Raw genomic sequence first — 20,227 nt, 5'->3', positions numbered from 1 at the left:
TTTCATGGTTAGTTTCCAATATATATTTAGGTGTTTCACACTTAATTGAACAAAATGCACCCCCCAAATTGTGACATGTTTTGGGAAACTCAGAATGAGGTATCCGGTGCCGGATCCCTGGACACCCAGATTGAGGTATCCGGTGAGGTATCCGGTGCCGGATACCCGGATTCCAGGTGACATACTTTCAGGTGAGGTGTCCATGCCGGATACCACAGATCTGGTATCCGGCAAGGTTTCTGCCACCGGATACCCGGACGCGTTTTGGGTAAGTGTCCGGTGGTATCCGGCAGGTATCCGGATACCGGAAACTGCATTTTTTTTGCTGTGTTGGGTAAACGAACATGGTTGAAACAGCTGGGAAGAACCTATCATAAAATACATCCTGCGAAAATGAGATCTACCATGGACCTGTAAATCAGTTTACTATATTTTGTGTGTGTTTCCATATGAGCAGTAATGTTATTTACATGATAGGTTTGTGTTCGTTACATCCTTAGTAGTGATTATTGTGTGGCTTTTCAACTTTGAAATAGGATGCGGTTACTTTCTTCTTCATTGAGCGAATTCAATTTTACGCCATTTTAAAAATGAACGACTGTTGAAAATATTGAACAAGTCGTCCTGACTGAAGCTGGAATTTGAAACTGGCGTGCTTACCCATAATTGGAAAGTTTACTTACAATTTCCTCAGTGTTTATAACCCCCCCCCACCCGGTTTCTGGACATCAAGATTCATACCACTTGTTTCACTGCTCGGGTGAACAGTCGGATGCAGGGGCAAATACATCCTGTGCACGTCGATGAGATGAAGTGATCGAAGGCTGAGATCCAAGCATGGCTGGTGTTGTCTTTGATGTGATGTGATGGTGCTGTTTCTGTTGATCCCGACGTCAGCTCAAGGTGACATTATCAATTGTGTATGATCAATACCTAGCGTCGTTATTGAAGGGCCACCCTGGTATGTAGGTTTTCAGACATGAACATAAGCCAACACGAGTCAATAGATGTGTTTCTGCCTCTGTCTCACTACTTGGGTGCTTTTATGAAACTTCCAAAATGGATCGAATACTCAATTAAACTGGCAAATCTGAAAAAAACCCACTTGGTTTAGGTCAAATAAATTCATGATCAAATAAGCTGTTTCATATTCACACACGTCCGCTACTGCTCACTCCATAAACAGTTTACAAGTTGCAAATGAACTTTTTAATGATAACCTTTGTTTGTGAATGCATCGGCTCTATTAATGACATGTTTATTCAAATGTTTCAGGCATACTGCCTTTTTAACAGGAAGGGATAGGTGCCACGAATATGTTTTGATGTATGTAATTGTAACAAAAGTAGATTTGAAAAGGTGACAGACACGTTTGAGAAAATGATTTCTAAACTTGAGTTCTTTTTAAATTTGAGTCATCTGGTTGAATAATTATTATATCATTCTAATTCAAATCCTTTAATTCAAATAATTAAAAAAGACCACAATCTTGCTGTGCTCTGCATACTGATCCATGAAAGCTTACAAAATTGAAAGCTTACTTCTAAGCATAGGAACTATACCTTTGTATAACTTTATAAAGTATCTGTAACTATTTCAAAAACAATATAGATTTAATAATACAAACTACATTTAAATTTATGCATGTTGTAATATCATACAGAATTAAGAATTGTTTTAACAATGCCACTGTTAGATATAATCTCTGTAAACCCCCTACTATCTATGTTTACTATGAAGTAATGATTAAACGGATAAGAGAGATCATTTTACAACTACAAACCCTTATTCCCCGAAGTATGGCCGTCAGGGCATACATACTTTAGACTACTTACATCCAAAATGTAGGACATTTTTATTATATGTTATTGAAAACAAGGTGAGATGAGGTGAAATGGGGTTTATCGTCGCGTCCAAGATTATTGCACTTATATAGCGACGTGCAAGCACATGTGTGTGTGTGGCTGCTTGTCCTAGTCCGGATTGATGCCGATTTATAGTGCTAGCCCTGTGAGATACCATGCCGCAGTTTAACATGAATACCAACCTCAGACAGTATACTGACTCCGAGCCGACCAGTCCATGTAAACAAAGGCGGTAAAACCCTTTCCATAATCATAAGATAAATGTACCAAACAACAGAGTCGACTGTACGTTTTTGACCTTGTTAGCATGTGTTTAAGAATCAAATTGTCATAATTAGGAGTCATTTGGGTTTTGAAAGTTTAAGTAGTATAGCTGTAGATTAGATTCTTCATATTTAAATTTTGAACCGAACGCTTCCGAGAGCATATCATGTGTGTGTGTGTGTGTGTGTGTGTGTGTGTGTGTGTGTGTGTGTGTGTGTGTGTGTGTGTGTGTGTGTGTGTGTGTGTGCGCGTACATGTGTGTCAGTGGGTGTATGTCAGTGGGTGTACATATGCATGTGGACCCGTGAAGATCCGGAATAGAATAGGTCTTCAGCAACCCATGCTTGCCGTAAAAGGCGACTAACGGGATCGGATGGTCAGGCTCGGTGACTTGGTTGATACATGTCATCGTATCCCAAATGCGTGGATCGATGCTCCTGATATCAATCACTAGATTGTCTTGTCCAGACTCGATTATTTACAGACCGCCGTCATATAGCTGGAATATTGCTGAGTAAGCATACTACACGTCACAGTGAATCTACATGTTTTCCCCCAACGCAAAGACGTGACACCGGAAATACCATGTCAACAAATTTGTACTGAAGTACGCAATTTCATCCTATTATTGCAAAATCTGCATAGAAAAAGTTTTATTGTATATGTGGAATTGTGTTTGTAATCTGTGTTTATTATATATAAAAATATATTTAATATTGCATAGATCAACGTGTGTGAAGTGCGGTGATCATCGTTGAGGGGAAGGACCAAGAGAAACAACAACGGTGACTGGTCAAATTGTTCCATAGGTAAGAAATACCCGTCAAAAGCAACAGCTGTACCGAACTATACTACTCTTCCGGTTGTTATCATTATTTCATGTATACATATTAAAAGCTGCAACTAAAATAAGACGATATTGATATATATTAATTCTGATAAAATAATAGTTTCAAATACAATTCTTCGATCATTGTATCACAAATTTGAAAAGGGGATGCGCATGGGAGAGACGCGATCGGAGGGAGGTGTTTTTCGAAAGTGAGTGCGACTCCACATCACACACACACACGCACGCACGCACGCACGCACGCACGCACGCACGCACGCACGCACGCACACGCACACACACACACACACACACACATATGTCGACAACTACATGTACATGAGGAAGACAACATGGACACCCGGTATGGCCTTTGCGTATTGGATGTTCGCAGTTTTGTTTGTGACCAGCTTAATTGCAGTCAGCGGTGTCGTCATGTATTGCAATAAACGCTCTTGTGGTGCGTGCTACGAACAATTGTGGAAAACTTCTTATACTTCCTATACCTATACTTTCAAACAAACTTTGTAAACACATGTACAAGCCTCACATGGTACAGCACGTGCACCCCGAGACCCACATTTTATACAAGGCAGCTCCGAAGGAAGCTAATTCCTTTCATGGTGTCAGCAAGGGAAGAAGGAAAGGAGGCTTTCTTGGTACAGGTCCCATACACCTACGATAGCACGTCAAGGACTATATGATTGTGGAACATTAGAAGCAGGAACCCTCTTGACAGCCCGTCAGAGAAATGACAACTTTGCCCAGACCCACATATACCACAAACCACAATTAACACAAATACATATAGGCTACCGGAGGATACTCACGTTTCTACAATATGTTGGAACATTCATGTTATTTATTCTAAGCTCACAAATTCTTTCACAAAACTTTCTTCAATTTTTGACTAATGATCATACATAAATCTCTCTCCTAGAGACCTTGGCAAAAATCAGGGATGATCTCCAAGATAGTCTCCCCGGATATACATGTTTTCGGTCCGTAGGAATGAAACAGTATCGAGCTGGAAGATACAGTGGTGGTGTGTCCATGATCTATGTCCATGATCATTCCTCACGCTTATTTAAACATGTAAACAGGGAATGGGATGACAGTGTCATTCTTGTCTCCGAGTTCCCACTGGTTGTAAATATGTATGTTATATTTTACTTTGTTTATATTACATCTCGATCTCAGGATCAACATAATGGTACAGAATTATTAGAAAATATGTTGACTTCTCTGAAAATGGAACATCCATGCTACAAAATACTATGTGGTGACCTTATCTATAGAGTGAGTGAGTGAGTGAATATGGTTTTACGCCGCTTTTAGCAATATTCCAGCAATATCACGGCGGGGGACACCAGAAATGGGCTTCACACATGGAACTCATATCGAGAATCGAACCCGGGTCCTCGGCCTGACGAGCGAACGCTTTAACCACTAGGCTACCCGACCGCCCCCACCTTAACTATAGAACTGGCACTGAGGATGACTGCATTGAACTTGATTCTATAGAATACTTACCATTGGATGATATTGGATATGACGTCTCTACAGCTAAATTACCCAGGCGAAAAAAACCCCAAATATACAAAAATATGAAAACCATTTGAAAACCATATTTCTAATGGAAGGTGACTTTCCAGTGACTTTGCCTTTATGGGTCATCGTAGCTATAGTACCCTTGACTGTATATGCATGTCGCAGTCTCTTTTTCCATATATTGAACATTTTACTGTCACATTCAATACAATGTCTGATCATCTGTCTATTCCAGTTATGCAAATACAATTCCAGAAGAATCCAAGAAATGATTAAATATTTTAATATAAAAGTATATGTAAGTGTTGATGGTGCTGTTGATGAACTGGTAAGTATATTACATTATGTGGAGAACCGTGGAAATGTACATCTTTACAGGTATATAACAGAAATAATAAAGAGCAAATGTGGTTCTACTCTGAATGTTCTTGTTCTTTAAAGAAATTAAAAAGGTTTAAACATCTTTGTCACCTGAAGCAGGTGTTTCCCCCGAGAACTGAACCTTTGACCTTGTAAATAGGAAAATGTTGTTGTATGTTTTATTACAAAATGGAATGGATAGTGTGAAGTCTACTGTTGCCATAGAATGTGCTTAGAAATTATCAGATTATTTAATGGTTCTTTTGGCGTCCGCTAGGGTGTTACTCTCAGTCTAATGTTGAACTCGATTTTTATAAAAGAATTGGTGGAATACATGTGTACGTCTTTGCAAGACGGGACCTATATATCTTCAAAAAATCCTAAATATCCAAGCATTATTATTTGCAGACGATCTAATCTTAGTGGAAGATAACCCTGTGAAACTGATAAAGATATTTAAAAATGCTGATTTTTTTCCCCCTTTTTATGTTATCATATTGGTTACGCTTAATATCACTGCAACCGTACAGATATTCACACCAGTGTTATCTTATGTTAAAGGAAACATGCGATAGACGCCACCCAAACTGAGTAACACATGTTAAAGGTTTGCCCTTTCGATATGAATTTGGAATACTATGGTTGCCACAAAAGGGTGGAGATGAAATACTGTTCCTAAATATATTCAAACAAAGGTTGAAAATTTCTTTTTACAAGATTGACAAAGTATACATGATGCATCCAAACCAATAGAAATTTATTCTTTTTTAAAATCTTTGCTTGAATGTGAATTATTCTTGGTGACTATAAATAATCAACACCACAGAAGGGCATTCAGTAAGTTTCTAAGTGGCTTGAATTCACCCCGAATATAGAGGTAAAATACAATTGAAATGTTAAATCATCATGTCAAGCGATATTTTATCAAAAATGTCACATTATTAGTGATCAAGTTTGTTATCACTTGTTACATTGCAGTTAAGGACACACGTGAAACTGTGACATCGTAGTCAAGGCACACGTGAAACTGTGACATTGCAGTTAAGGACACACGTGAAACTGTGACATTGCAGTAAAGGGACACGTGTGGAGCTGTGACATTGTAGTTCAGGGACATGTGTGGGGCTGTAGCATTGAAGTTAAGGACATGTGTGAAGCTGTCACATTCTTGTTAAGGACATGTGTGAAGCTGTCACATTCTTGTTAAGGACATGTGTGAAGCTGTGACATTGTTGTTGAAGACATCTGTGAAACTTTGACATTATAGTTAAGGACATGTGTGAAGCTGTGACATTATCTTTAAGGACATGTGAAACGCTGTCACATTGCCGTTAAGGACATTATGAAGCTGTGACATTGTTGTTTAGGATATGCTTTGGATGTGACATTCTAGTTAAAGACACGTGTGGATCTGTGACATTGTAGTTCAGGGACATGTGTGAAACTGTGACCTTGCCGTTAAGGACATTGTGGAGCTGTGATATTGTCGTTAAGGACATATGTGAAACTGTGACATTGTAGTTCAGGGACATGTGTGAAGCTGCGATATTGTCATTAAGGACATATGTGAAACTGTGACATTGTAGTTCAGGGACATGTGTGAAGCTGTGATTTTGTCGTTAAGGACATGTGTGAAACTGTGACATTTGTTGTTCAGAGACATGTGTGAAGCTGCGATATTGTCGTTAAGGATATGTGTGGAGCTGTGATATTGTCGTTAAGGACATGTGTGAAACTGTGATATTGTCGTTAAGGACATGTGTGGAGCTGTGATATTGTCGTTAAGGACATGTGTGGAGCTGTGATATTGTCGTTAAGGACATGTGTGAAACTGTGACATTGTAGTTCAGGGACATGTGTGAAACTGTGAAATTGTAGTTCAGGGACATGTGTGGAGCTGTGATATTGTCGTTTAAGACATATGTGAAACAGGGACATTGTAGTTCAGGGACATGTATGGAGCTGCGATATTGTCGTTAAGGACATATGTGAAACTGTGACATTGTCGTTAAGGACATGTGTGAAGCTGTGATATTGTCGTTAAGGACATATGTGAAACATTGACATTGTAGTTCAGGGACATGTGTGAAACTGTGATATTGTCGTTAAGGACATGTATGAAACTGTGATATTGTCGTTAAGGACATGTGTGAAGCTGTGATATTGTCGTTAAGGACATGTGTGAAACTGTGACATTGTAGTCCAGGGACATGTGTGGAGCTGTGATATTGTCGTTAAGGACATGTGTGAAACTGTGACATTATCGTTAAGGACATGTGTGAAGTTGTCACATTCTAGTTAAGGGCATGTGTGGTGCTGAGACATTGTCGATAAGGCCATGTGTGAGAGTGAGACAAAGGCCCTGTGTGCAACTGACACATTGTCGTTAAGGCCATATGTGAGAGTGAGACAAAGGCCATTTGTGCAACTGAGAGTAAGGTCATGTATGAGAGTGAGACAAAGGTCATGTGCGAGACTGAGTCATTTTCTTTGAGGCTATGTGTGAGAGTGAGACAAAGGTCAAATGCCTGACTAAGACATTTTCTTTAAGGCCATGTGTTAGAGTGCGACAAAGGTCATGTGATAGACTGAGACATTATTGTTAAGGCTTTGTGTGAGAGTGAGACAAAGGCCATGTGTGCAACTGAGACAAAGGTCATGTGCCTGACTGAGACATTGTAGTTAAGGATACGTGTAAACCTGAAAGATTTTCGATAAGCAAAAAACTGAAACACTGTCGTTAAGGACAATTGTTAAGCTGTGACATTGTTGAGAAAGCCATGGGTGAGACCGAGACATTGTCATAATGGTCATGTGTGAAGCTGCAAAATTTCTCGATTTAATGAGGGTAATCAGAAACTGCACAACTATAACAGACATTGAACTTAGTTGTGTTTGAGGGACTTGAACAAATTTTAATTGGACGAGCACGTTCATGATGTGTTCCATGCTTGACATAACAGACAACTATGCTTGCCACAAGGGTCGACTAACTAGAACGGGTGACCAGGCTCTCTGACTGGAATGATGCATGTCATCGATCCCAATTGCGTGGGTCAATGCACATGATATTACTCACTGGATTGTCTGGTTCAGACTCGATTATTTACAGACCGCGGTCATATAGCTGGAATATTGCTGAGTGCGGCGTTAAACAACCAACCAACCAACCATTGCGTAGATCTATTATATCATTCGTTATATCATTCGTTTTTGATTCAGTTTACAAACCATTATTTGTTTATGGTTCTGATTACCTATGTTCTCTACAAGTGCAGAGATTCTCCTGTTTACAAACAAAGAGAAACACTTAAGACACATGTTTTATGCTTTATTTAATTAAGTAAAAAGTAGCAGAAAGGTTTTTAAAAACTACATCAACAGATGACTTATTTGGTTTTCATTTGAATCATGACATTTATCTTTAACAGCTAAAAAGACAACAATCAACAATATTTAAAATATACAATGCATAGTATGGCAGATTCTTTTCTCAGACTTTTGCTTTAACGTTTTGTAACCTTTAGGATTAGGATGAACTGAAAGTGCTTAAATATCGATTGGATTATGACTTAATTATTTAGGAAATAGACCTGATGGCATCATTTTGGGGCGTTTTGCGATGTCTCTCTGCACAGGTAACCAAGATAAAACCATGGACTATACGGGCTTTTCTTTCCAGAAAATAACTGGATTTGAACCCGAGGCTTGACTTTAGACGACGGGAGATACATTGAGTATATCACCTGCTGATCTGTGTTCATTAAACGTTGTTTTAACAACATCTTGACTGTATTCATATAGTCCTCGGTATACTTGTGCAACACTTCAGGCGTTCCCAGAAACATGGCCCCGCCCACCCATACACTGTTCCCTTTGATTACGCTTTCTATTGTAGCTTTATCGTTAAAACCATACACACGGCTATAAGCGACTCTGCTTTTGTCCCATTCGTGTGGTATTTGAAGCTTGAACACTGAGTTATCATTAGCAAGATCACGAAAGAGTCCAATATCCAACCAACAGAAATATTTGGTAGGAAACAATTCCTCCATTAAGACTTTGTTAACTAACTCAAACTTTGCATGCATCGCACATGAGTAGTTCTCGTTAACTGTGTTCGGATGATGATGTGGATAGTTAGGCTGAGTGTAAATACTTCGAATTTCCCCAGCCAAAGAGAACGACCACAGATTGGCCCTGTCTATAAGGAATACCTTTGTCATGTTGCTAGGGAACTTACGTCTGAGGTTATTAAGTAAATTAAAGGTATCTCTAGAATCGGTATATGCGACAAGGTTGTTCCTGATTCTGCCAAACACCTTCATCCAGTGCATATAACGGCTTGGTGTGTACGTGTTGGATGTGCTTCCCTTGGCGAATGAGCCAATGTTAAAATATGCTGTAACGACTGTGATTTCAGGTTTCAGAAGGGATGGGTCCTCAATGCTCTGTGACAGAATCTGAAAGAAAGTTACTTGGTATAGACTTTGAGGAAAATACTCAATAAACAGAAAGGTTTTCATGAACACTTGTGAGTTGACTGTATCTGAGCATATATGAATAGTTTAAACTTCAAGAAATATATTGTTAGGAAACCATAGTAATCAAATTGGAAGTATAAATATAGAAATAAGTACTATCTGAAGACAAGGTAACACATGAGTGTACCTACTCACTTTGTTGGTGTCGCTGTCTATGTTGAAGGTCACTTGCATCCCAGATGGGAGAATTTGTGTTCTTGACAAAGCCTTGATATAAAATATTATAAAACAATGTTAGATTGTTCCTACAATATACGCGACACAACTGAATGAAAAACACAGTTGTAAGTGGTAAAATCCAATTACGGACACATAGAAATGAATGCCTAGAGGCGTAGTTGTATGAACTCAACCAGTCGTAAGTCCTTTATGGCATGGATTTGCTCATAATAAACTGATGTGTTCAAACAGAAGAGAGTTAGATAATACCCAGTGACGTTCATATTAATAATATACATTCTGACAATAGAGTACAAACGAACATAGCATCCATCCATCTATCAACACTCATACACCCATCCATCTACTATGCATGCAATGCACGCACGCATGCATGCACGCACGCACGCACGCACGCACGCACGCACACACACATACCTTGATAGTCATTTTAACTTTGATTTGATAATAAACACAAGACCAATTATCATGATGTGTTTTTGTACTTTTCACTTATATTTAAAAATTACTTCCAAACAATATAAATCTATCGATTTCAAAATTTCGCAAATCATATCATAATTTGTCCATTAAACCGGACGATGGCAAGAGCTACTGAGAGAAGACTGTGTCTGTACATTATGCAATTCATATGCTGTCTATCTACTCCAACAACGACTTCTTTATATCCCAAAGAATTGTACTATAGAATTGTCCAAATATGTGTAAATTACGTAACACATTATCACTTAAAAATATAAACTTTGAAACCTCTGTCCAGATTCATTGCGCATTGGAATACATTATTATATTGAAATGTCTGAAACATGTGACCATCTTGATCGTTGTTGAATCAGGAGATAAACAAACTGTGTTTTCAATGAAGAGCTAGGTTACCTGTACATTTAACAGCAATGCACGCACGCACGCACACACACACGCACACGCACACGCACACACACAACTTGATAGTCATTTTAACTTTGGTGTGATAATACACACAAGACCAATAATCATAATGTGTTTTTTGTACTTTGCACTTACTATTGAGCTCAGGGACTCCGATTGATTTAACCAAGCTGTCGCTGAAGAAGCGTGATCTACAACACATTAACTGTAGGAACTAAACTGAACTAAACAGCTGCACAAATACATTGTAGGTATAACAATAATCAGTAAATTATGGCAGTTAGAATTCTTAAATTTCTGTAGGGTTCAGGATTCTATGGATAGTGTGGTTGGTACTAAAAGTGGCATTTGGCAACAAATGGACCGCCATACATTATTAAAATACAAGAGAATGAAGCATACAAAACGCATGTTGATTGATAATGACGAGACACGCCAGGATATTTACACTGTACACTGTCTCACATAAAGTAACATATAATTTCCTTATCGTAGTTACATACATAATCTCGTCGACATGAGAAGATATCCTCGCAATGCCTCAGAATTTCGTTGCTTTAGTGAGCAGTTCTAACATTTGCTTTAGTTTGGGTTGAGTTGTGGTGATTGGGTCGTTTTAGTGAGCAGTCCAAACGTTTGCTTTAGTTTTGGTTGAGTTGTGGTGATTGGGTGGTTTTAGTGACAGATTGGGGGTCAGGCAAGTTTACCATAAAATAAAATAAACTTAACAGGTGATTGCCAAAGGGATGACTTCAGCTTTGTAATAGGCAATTTTCACTTTATGTCGAGCATTATTCTAGCAGCTCCAGCCTTTGGTGTCTACATTTCACAAAATCGGAATTACCACCAAGCATACTCTTTCTACCAAGTTGTTTGATTCAAGGCCTCAGTAAAATTTTCAAAACGTTGTATTGTGACCTGCTGTCATCATTATTTGAAAGTGAACCACACACATATGTGCATGATGTAGCCAGAATCATACTCTCGACTCTGTTTTTGGCAGATAATTCTTATGAATATGGAAAGGACTTTGTCACTTTTATTTACAGTTAAATGACAATAAAAAGGAACTACATCTCTAGCGTTGGTGAGTTAGTGAATGAGTTGCGTTTAACGCCGCTTTGAACAGTATTCATACTGTTTTATCACGGCTTGTCAGCTTGATGTTTGAGAAACATTGTGAGGAAGGTCTAAGGCTTTTACTGCTTTAGTGAAATCCAAGAGCATGAGTATGGTGCTGATGAACTCAGAAACACAACCGTCGCGAACCGAGATTCGAACCCACAATCATAGGTTTCTGACGTGCCCAATGGACGCCTTAGACGACAAGGCCACTCGTGCCCTCTATTTAAAGTCGCTCCACAATATACTGTGGAATATACATGACACGCTAATAACTATATAGTAAGTTGATTTGTATGGCCATGATTTTTTTCTGGAAACGTCAACATTCTTCGTCTTATCCTTTAGTGTTAATGTGGACGGTCAGGTCCACCGGCCCTCTAAATCCTCCCGAATTGACAATGGACCTTTGTTATAATCTTCACCTTCACAAACAAACAAACAAACAAACAAACACGCACGCACGCACACGGTATTATTGCCAGGCATCTGCGTCAACCGAACCGTCACAGTTCACATGCCAAGATTTGCAGAAGTGCAAAGAAACAACGTTTTAGTTCGCCGACTGATGTATCGATCACGATGCTTACATCGAGGAGATCTATCAGAAAGAAAGCATCTGGTTGGACAAGGACAACATCAAGAAGAACCCAGGACTCATTCCAAGCTCTTTCTTAATTCGCTCTGTGGCAAGTTCGGACAGCGCTTAGACTGCAGTCGGTCTGTCTATATGAACGAACCTGCCCAGTACTGTGCCCTGTTGAGAGATGAACGAAATCCCATCGACGATATCACCGTCATCAACGAACATATGGTGACCTAAACCCGCAAGGAAGAATTCCAAACAACTCATCCTCATTTCAATCCCGCCGTGGCTGCTTGGGTCACTGCAAAAGCGCGTCTTAAGCTGTACGAGGACCTCAGCCTGTTGGGTCGCAGGGCCTTGTACTTCGACATGGACAGCATCATTTACATTCATCGACCCAATGAAAGGAATCAAAAGCTGGGCAATTCGTTGGGTGATTTTACAGACGAACTGAACGGAAACACCATCAAGACGTTTGTGTCAGGAGGTCCCCAAAACTATGCCTATGAGGTGATGAAGCCAAGACCCGATTGAACGCGCAGCACGGTCTGCAAAGTGCTAGGGTTCACCTTTTATTACAGAAGCTAACAACGCCTTAACTTTGACACCATGAAAGGACTGATTATGGGACAACGGCGGAGGCGAAGAAAATCGAGATGCATTACCCCCATCAGATCATTCGTATAGGACCTGAGCATGGAAACGATCTTGTGACCCAACCCACCAGAAAAGACTACCATACCGTTCACGACAAGCGACGCATCGTCTACGACAAAACCACAGGCCTGCCTGTAGACACGCTCCCTTTTGGGTACAGAGACTAGACCATTTGTTTTCATGATGTTCCTCATGCTGTGTTGGCTGTTGGCGTTTTATCTGGAAGACAGACATGTTCGGAGAGAGTACCATGCCCTGCTCACTTCCATCCATGAAGCCATGAACCTGTGTGATGACTGTGACGAGGGTTGTCGTCCGCTTTTTTTGCATTGTATCGCATTGTTTGCATTGTTTGCATTGTTTGCATTGTTCCCCTTGTATCTAAGTTGAAGTTTGTTATTGTTCAACATTAAACAGTGTTTAATTGAACTGACTCTTTGTGTCTTGATTGATCTCAACTCCAATAGGGTGCCAAACCTAGGGTAGAGGCTGAGTTGAGATGTTGTCTGTTGTCATGGAGTTCTACGGTGGCGTATGTGCCCACCCAAGCCCTCTCTTCATCCGTGTGTTCGCAGGGGGTCTCTGACCGGGTATCTGCACAGGTGTGGCACAAAGGAATGAGCAGTTTTCCACCCGATCTGAAGGGCAGTAGCGGTGTCTCGAGGGTAGGACACGACTTTGGATAAGACCTTTCAGATCAAACAACTTCTCCACAGGGGGTTGATGGAGAATGGTCGGGGGTCCCGCGGGAAACTCACCGGTCTTGCAAATGTAGGGATAAAGCGAACAGATATCGATATACCTTATGGTTTCACCTACTAAGTCTTCGTAGCATAATCGGGTGGCTTGGTTCGTCCTCCATAGAAGGCGTTGCAAGGGTTTAGCGGGGGAGGTAGGTTGGTACAGTGGGGTCCCTGCAAGACCATCGGGATCTGCTATGTGTACTAAGGTCTCAACCATGGTGGCATCGATGGCAAGGTCTTGGTTGGACTGTTGGACCTTTTCCACGGCATGCAAGATATCTTGCCAATGGAGATCTTCAAAGCGATGAAATGGAATCTGTATGGGGGTGTTCAAAGCGGGGTGTTGGGTACCTAGACCAATACGATCCCCCTTCTGGCCTGACATCTGTTGATAGAAGTCCTCGATCACCATGTCAAATAAAGACGGTAGTTCTAGGGGAAAGCGTTCCAAGTAGTCAGGGTTCAGTATTCCCATGACCATGACTCAACGTCAACACTTGAAACAGCACGGCAAAGTCTTGAATAAGCTCATGAAAAAACAAAACATCTCCAAAATTTGGAAGAGATGACACGTTGATGCAGAGGTCACAGCAGCCTTTTCACCTGTGTGAACAAGAATACAACCAACTGTTGCAACGCATGCTAGAGTTGCAGCGCCAACAGCACCGCACCTCCACCATCACTACCGCCACCACAAGCACCACCACAACCAACACCAGCACCACCAAACCACCACCACCAACAGCACCTGCACCACCAAACCACCACCACCAACAGCACCAGCACCACCACCACCGCCATCAACGATGGACACCCCAGGTAGACCTGCCCCTCATCCTCAACAGGTGATCGACGAAGTGGTCAGAAGAAGAAGAAGAAGAAGAAAAAGAGGTGATGCCAACCCCTTGGGTGATGACCCCACCTCCTTCGGATACCAAAAAGGACAGATTCATCAACAGGCGAGGTTCATGGATACCCTTTAGCACCACATAAGAAAACCCATCTCTCTCTCTCCTCTCTATTAAAAGACCAACCATGTACCGAGAGGCATCAGTCTGATGAGAGAAAATGACGCGACAGGCCAAGACGCGACGACGTCTTCTTGCCACAGGGAAGACACAACACAAAGGATTTCTTACTCCCTTTGGATGGCCTGATTGGAAAAAAACTTCTTTCATCCTGAACATCCTGCAAGTTTTGGCGGCTGGCGACCTTTTTGGAAAGCAGCACGACTCCACGGTCAAGATGCAAGAACCAGTAAAATCAAGAAGAAAACCATTCCATCGCAAATTCAAATCAAGCGTTGGTTGCAAACCAAAGTACCTACACCTTGCACAAACCAGCCAGATGCTTCTTTTCAAGAGCTCGCTATCGTGTGGGAGCCGTCAATGAATTGTGGCAAGCAGACTTGAGTGACAGGATTGCCTTTCAAGACGACAACCAAGGATTCAAATATCTGCTGTGCATGATCAATGTGTTTTCAAAGATGGCATGGGCGCATCCCCTGAAGGCCAAGAACAGTTCTGCTTTGACCGAAGGTTTTCAAACCTTGCTGATGCAACATGCCAAAGGACGACTACCTGCAGAAGCGAGACTTTGAATCGCATGGGTCAGATGGAACAACGATGGAATACACGCCCCTTACAACATGAATACAGCACGTTGTGTGGGATGTACTGTCTCTACATGCTGACCTATCGCGTGCGTGGATGGACTTTTAATCAAGTGTTAGATACGTTGGACTCGAAGGACACTGTCAAGAAGGATTAGAATGGTTTCATACCAAAGTGTCTACCTCCGTTCCTGTGGATGAGATGCCTTCCTTTCGACTGAGTGCCCAGACATCAAAAGAACCAGTCTTTCTGCCCTTATTGACCTGACACTTGTTCACTGCGTTTTAGGAATGTACATACGTTCACACCCTGGTTGCAAAAAGTCCTTGTTCACAGCGTTTTATGACTATACATACGTTCACAACCTAGTTGGAAAAAAAAAGAAAAAAAAGTTTCCTGTTCAAATAAATCACAGGACTCCCTCTCATCCCGTGATTTTGTTTTGTTGGTTCATGTGAGTAGGGATTAAACAAAAGTTGAAAAATATAAGTGTTGTGTTGTCTTAAGGATAGGGAATCGACATGCACACCCAAGGAAAAAAACAGGATCGAAATATGACCCATCAGACGTTTGGCTTTTTGACCCATCAGAGGGAGCGCTCGCCCTGTTCTGGCCTCTGATTGGTCGAACCGGGGTTTTGCTTTCTCTCCCATGGTAATATCCATTTCCTATGGAAAAGAAACACAAGGGTCAGGTCGGTTTGGAAAACCAGGGCTCAGACCGGATTGCGGAAAGGACCAATCAGTGCACCAATCAGCGCGCTGCGTGTTGGACCAATCAGCGTGCAGTGATGTTTGATCCGGTCCCTCTCCTATATATAGAGTGAAGCCACTCGAGTGGAGTCACTTTTGAACAAAAAAATCATCACATCGTGAGAATGGCAGAGAGGAAGAGCAGCAGTGCGTATACGAGTGAGGGAACCATGGTGAGTGAGCTGACGGATACTTATGGACCCAAGATTCATCTGTGGAGTATGAATGGTTGTGATGATAGGTTGCTGCCGACACCACCGCCGTCACCGTCCAGTAACCAGATGTCGCCATGTCGTCAATCTTTTGAAAGCAGGGTCACTTCGTTTGAGCCGTGGCTGATGCAGATGGCCCAGACCGCTGAAGACATGGCCCATGCGGGCTTGTGTACACGGAAAGCACCCATAGAGTGTTCTGCTTTCATTGCGGCGTGCAGGTGAGATGATGGGCAACCCACGATGACCCTTGGCTGGAACACCTCAAACGGTCCCCTCACTGCCCCTACCTCAACCTGACAGGGGTGGTGAAACACAAGAACGTGGCAGCCACTTTCTTGCACTATCTGTGTGAGAATCAGATCTACTGGAGCCTGTTCCCCGTTTTCCGGTTCCTGTTCCTGTTTTTTCATCCTCTTTCCCCCAAACGGCCCTTTTCAGGGCCACCCGTCTCTCCTGAAAGATCGCTTTTCATCCTTGCTTTGACTACCCTCCACCGCCACCACCACCACCACCCATCAAACCAAAAGAAAGACGTATACATGTATTTTCCTACCTCACACAAATCTGGCTTTACGTTTCTTTTGAAGGGTATATAAATAGTGAGAGGAGACATTTATTTCTGAGAAAGTTGTGGGATAATTGAATATAAATTACATGCATTTGTATCTTTTTAAACTGTAGTTGGTAACATGTTTGGTTTACTAGTTATTTTTCTTCAGTTTTATTTGTATTTGAACCCTGAAATGTATGACATTAATTTGAACATTTACCGATATGATGAGATGGAGACAGTGACAGTTCATGACTAGCGGCTTCATCTAGTTTCTGCCTGAATAGGCTTCTACCCTAATTTACAGTGGAAGGACATTTTTATTAAATTCAGTGTGTTTGAAAAGTAGTAGCATAGTAGTCAAAAACATGGTTTAAGATATTAAACAGGAAAAACACTGTTCATTTTGTTTTAAACATCTCACCGTTGATGACATATTTGTGGATTTTTTTTATTGTAACTTTTATCTCCTGACGCAGTGTTTATACAACGCATCAAAATTTTTCTTTTGTGTGTGCGTCTTAATGTATGCATTTTGGACAAATAATAATCTGAACATTGTTACGATTGTCTTGATTGAAAATTATACACCTGAAAATTACAAAATATGTACTTGCATTAAGAAATTGTTCCTTGATGGTCATATGAGTTTGCAATGTATGTCCTTTTGTGATACATGACTTGCGAATGTAATTAATCCAAAAAAGAATACAGTTGGCCGTCTGTGCAATATTCGAAATAATTAATAATATTTATAACTATAATATTTGAAAATAACTAAAAAACAATGATGATGTGATGAGACCATTTTAACAGTTCCATATTTATGTCTTCAATGGTTAGTAAGCGTCTTCACACAATGTCGCCCGTTGATTGTACACACATAAATAAGTCATGGGGCTATTATGGATAGCGGGGTATTTACGGATACGATTACTGGCGTCTGTCAATTAAAAAACAGTCATCTAATGTTTCCACCGACTCGACCTGGAATCCTCATCCATGGAAGAAAAAGCTTATCAAAGGATAATTTATGCATTATTTGTAACATATATTATCAATTATCTAAATAAAGTGTCATTCGTGCATATTGCAGACTACGAAATCCGCTTCTCATGAAGTATGAAACTGAATTTGACAAATGTTTCCACATGCATGTACACAATGTTGTAATTCTATTATATACCTGCTTCAACACAAATCTTCCTAGTGGCAGACAACACATATTTGATGAATTCTACATTTAATCAACAAACGTACTTCTCATTTCGAGTGAATGAGTGAGTATGGTTTTACGCCACTTTTAGCAGTATTCCAGCAATATCACGGTGAGGGACACTACAAATGGGCTTCACACATTTTACTCATGTAGGGGAATCGAACCTGGGCCTTTGGCGTGACGAGCGAACGTTTAACCACAAGGAAACCCCACCGCCCCCATTCATTTAAGAACATGTACATTACTAAATAATGAATAATACAGTTTCTGAGTTTGCAAGTAAGTCTTATATTCTGTGATAAACACCAGCGTCAGTACAAACTTGTAGTGGGTACTTTCCAATGATCGACACCAGTACCAACAAATACTTACAGTAGGTGTAAAATTCAATGATTGACACAAATATCAACAAATACAGTACGTTAAAAATCCAGTGATTAACGCCAGCACCAACAAATATTAACAATGGGAGAAATATCTAGTGATTAACACTTGCATCAACAAATGCTTACAGTAAATGTAATATCCAATGATAAACACCAGTGCCAGCATCAGACCAGTTCTCTTCCTCGAAGCCATCGCTGTAACAATTATGTGAATTATTTTCAGTAATATATTGATATTTGCTGAAGTGAGTGGGTGATTGTTCTTTGATGCTGCAGTTAACGGCATAATATAGGGCCAGTCAAACCAGTAAAGTCCAAGCCAAAGGGTATAATGACAGAAGGACTGACCACCCAATGCAATGTAATGCTTCTTAAGACAAGGAAACCTTTGCTGGGGACAAGTATCATTCTAGGATGGTTATGTACTCAATTCTAAATTACCTTTACCTGTATATCTCTTACCTATTATGGATATTCTGAAAAACTTTACGATTGATTTTCTAAATAAGGTCAAACGGAGAATGATTTCAATATTATTGAGTGAGTGAGTGAGTTGGGTTTAACACCGCTTTAACATTATTCCAGCTATAACACAATGTGTCAGCTTAATGTCGGAGGACATCCCGCAGTGATGCAGGTCTCGGACGTTTACCACTTCAGTGAAACCCACGAGCACGGGTATGGTGCTGACAAATATGGACACATAATCGGGGTGAACCGGGATTCGAACCCACAATCATAGGTTTCTGGCGTGACAAGGCGCCTTAGACGACTGTGCCCCCCGATTTCATTATTAACTTACTTACTTACTTACGTTTGGAGATTTAACGTGCTCTTTCCGACTGGAGCGTATTTCGCACACGGGCCCGGTCGGGCCATTTAGCGTGGTTTTGAAGGGAAAATAAAGGTGTTGCAACCAGAGGGGGGTTTTAGTGGTTGCTTATATAAGTTTTGGAGATTTTGAAATTTGGAATGCATGCCTAGGGGTGTGGTAGTGTACTAAGGGAGTGTGTTGGTGTGTGTTTGTTTGTTTATGTGGTGTGGTTGAGTGTTTTTAGATGCGGATCATTAGATTGGTTTTAGTTAAGTATACGCCTAGTGCTTTAAATTTTTCTATATTGTTATGTGGATTTAGGATTGATTCTAGGGTTATGGCTTTATCTAGTTTTAGATTTGTTTGGAGTGTTGCTCGGTGGGTTTGGTAGTGCGTGCAGTGTAAGAGTGCATGTTCTATTGTTTCCAGGTGTGGGCAGTGTGGGCATTTTCCGGTTGCGTGTTTTTTTATTTTTAGGAGTTGACTGTTTAGTTTAGTGTGACCTGTTTGGAGTTTGGTGATTATTCTATCAATTTTCTTGGATGGATGGAGGATTTTAGGTTTGGTTAGAGGTTTTTTGAGGATTTTGATTATCTGTGTGTTTGTTTTTAGGTATGTCTTATGCCATTTTTGGGTGATTTTACGTTTGTTAATGCTTTTGATCTCTGCTTTAGATATTGGTAGATTAAGGCTTATTTCAGGAATTTTGGGGGATTTTTTGGCGGCTTGATCGGCGTTTTCGTTTCCATATATTCCTACGTGGGCTGGGATCCAGATAAATGCTATTTGTTTGCCTGCCTCTGTTAAGTTATTTGCGCTTTTGAGTATTTGGTTAATGAGTTTAGGGCGGTTTTTGGTGTTTTTATTTTGGAGGGCCTGTAGTCCACTTAGTGAGTCTGTGAGTATTAGGATTTTTTTATGTTTTTTAGCATGTTGGTTATGGAGGGCTGATGCTATGCCCATTAACTCTGCAGTGAAGATGGATTGGTTGTTTGGGAGTCGATAAGATTGAGTGTTCCTATTTGGTTGTGCTATGTGGACTCCGAAACCAGTGCGATTTGTGATCGGATCGGAAGATCCGTCTGTGTA

The 20,227-nt window shown here is 40.7% G+C and overlaps 1 protein-coding gene across 1 annotated transcript; it reads right to left on the bottom strand.

Moving 5' to 3' along the window:
• Positions 1-8,471: 8,471 nt before the first annotated feature.
• On the bottom strand, positions 8,472-18,517 carry LOC139480533 (uncharacterized). The gene is made up of 4 exons (XM_071263623.1): positions 18,451-18,517; positions 10,617-10,672; positions 9,549-9,620; positions 8,472-9,332 (listed from the first exon to the last, which is right to left on the bottom strand). Exons 1-4 carry the CDS (start codon positions 18,515-18,517, stop codon positions 8,472-8,474), a joined length of 1,056 nt encoding a protein of 351 aa, XP_071119724.1.
• Positions 18,518-20,227: the final 1,710 nt, after the last annotated feature.

Source organism: Haliotis cracherodii, unplaced genomic scaffold (assembly GCF_022045235.1).
Source record: "Haliotis cracherodii isolate W230 unplaced genomic scaffold, xgHalCrac1.p SCAF_4, whole genome shotgun sequence".
NCBI classification, from domain to species: Eukaryota; Metazoa; Mollusca; class Gastropoda; order Lepetellida; family Haliotidae; genus Haliotis; species Haliotis cracherodii.
This window is presented reverse-complemented; position numbering and strand designations above follow the sequence as displayed.

Excerpts from the sequence above, each read along its gene's own strand:
- LOC139480533 (XM_071263623.1), bottom strand. The coding sequence starts at position 18,517 with ATGGCTTCGAGGAAGAGAACTGGTCTGATGCTGGCACTGGTGTTTATC. Across the intron at positions 10,673-18,450 it reads CATTGGATATTACATTTACT|ATCACGCTTCTTCAGCGACA; the intron begins GTAAGCATTTGT and ends AATGTGTTGTAG. Across the intron at positions 9,621-10,616 it reads CGGAGTCCCTGAGCTCAATA|GCTTTGTCAAGAACACAAAT; the intron begins GTAAGTGCAAAG and ends TTTTATATCAAG.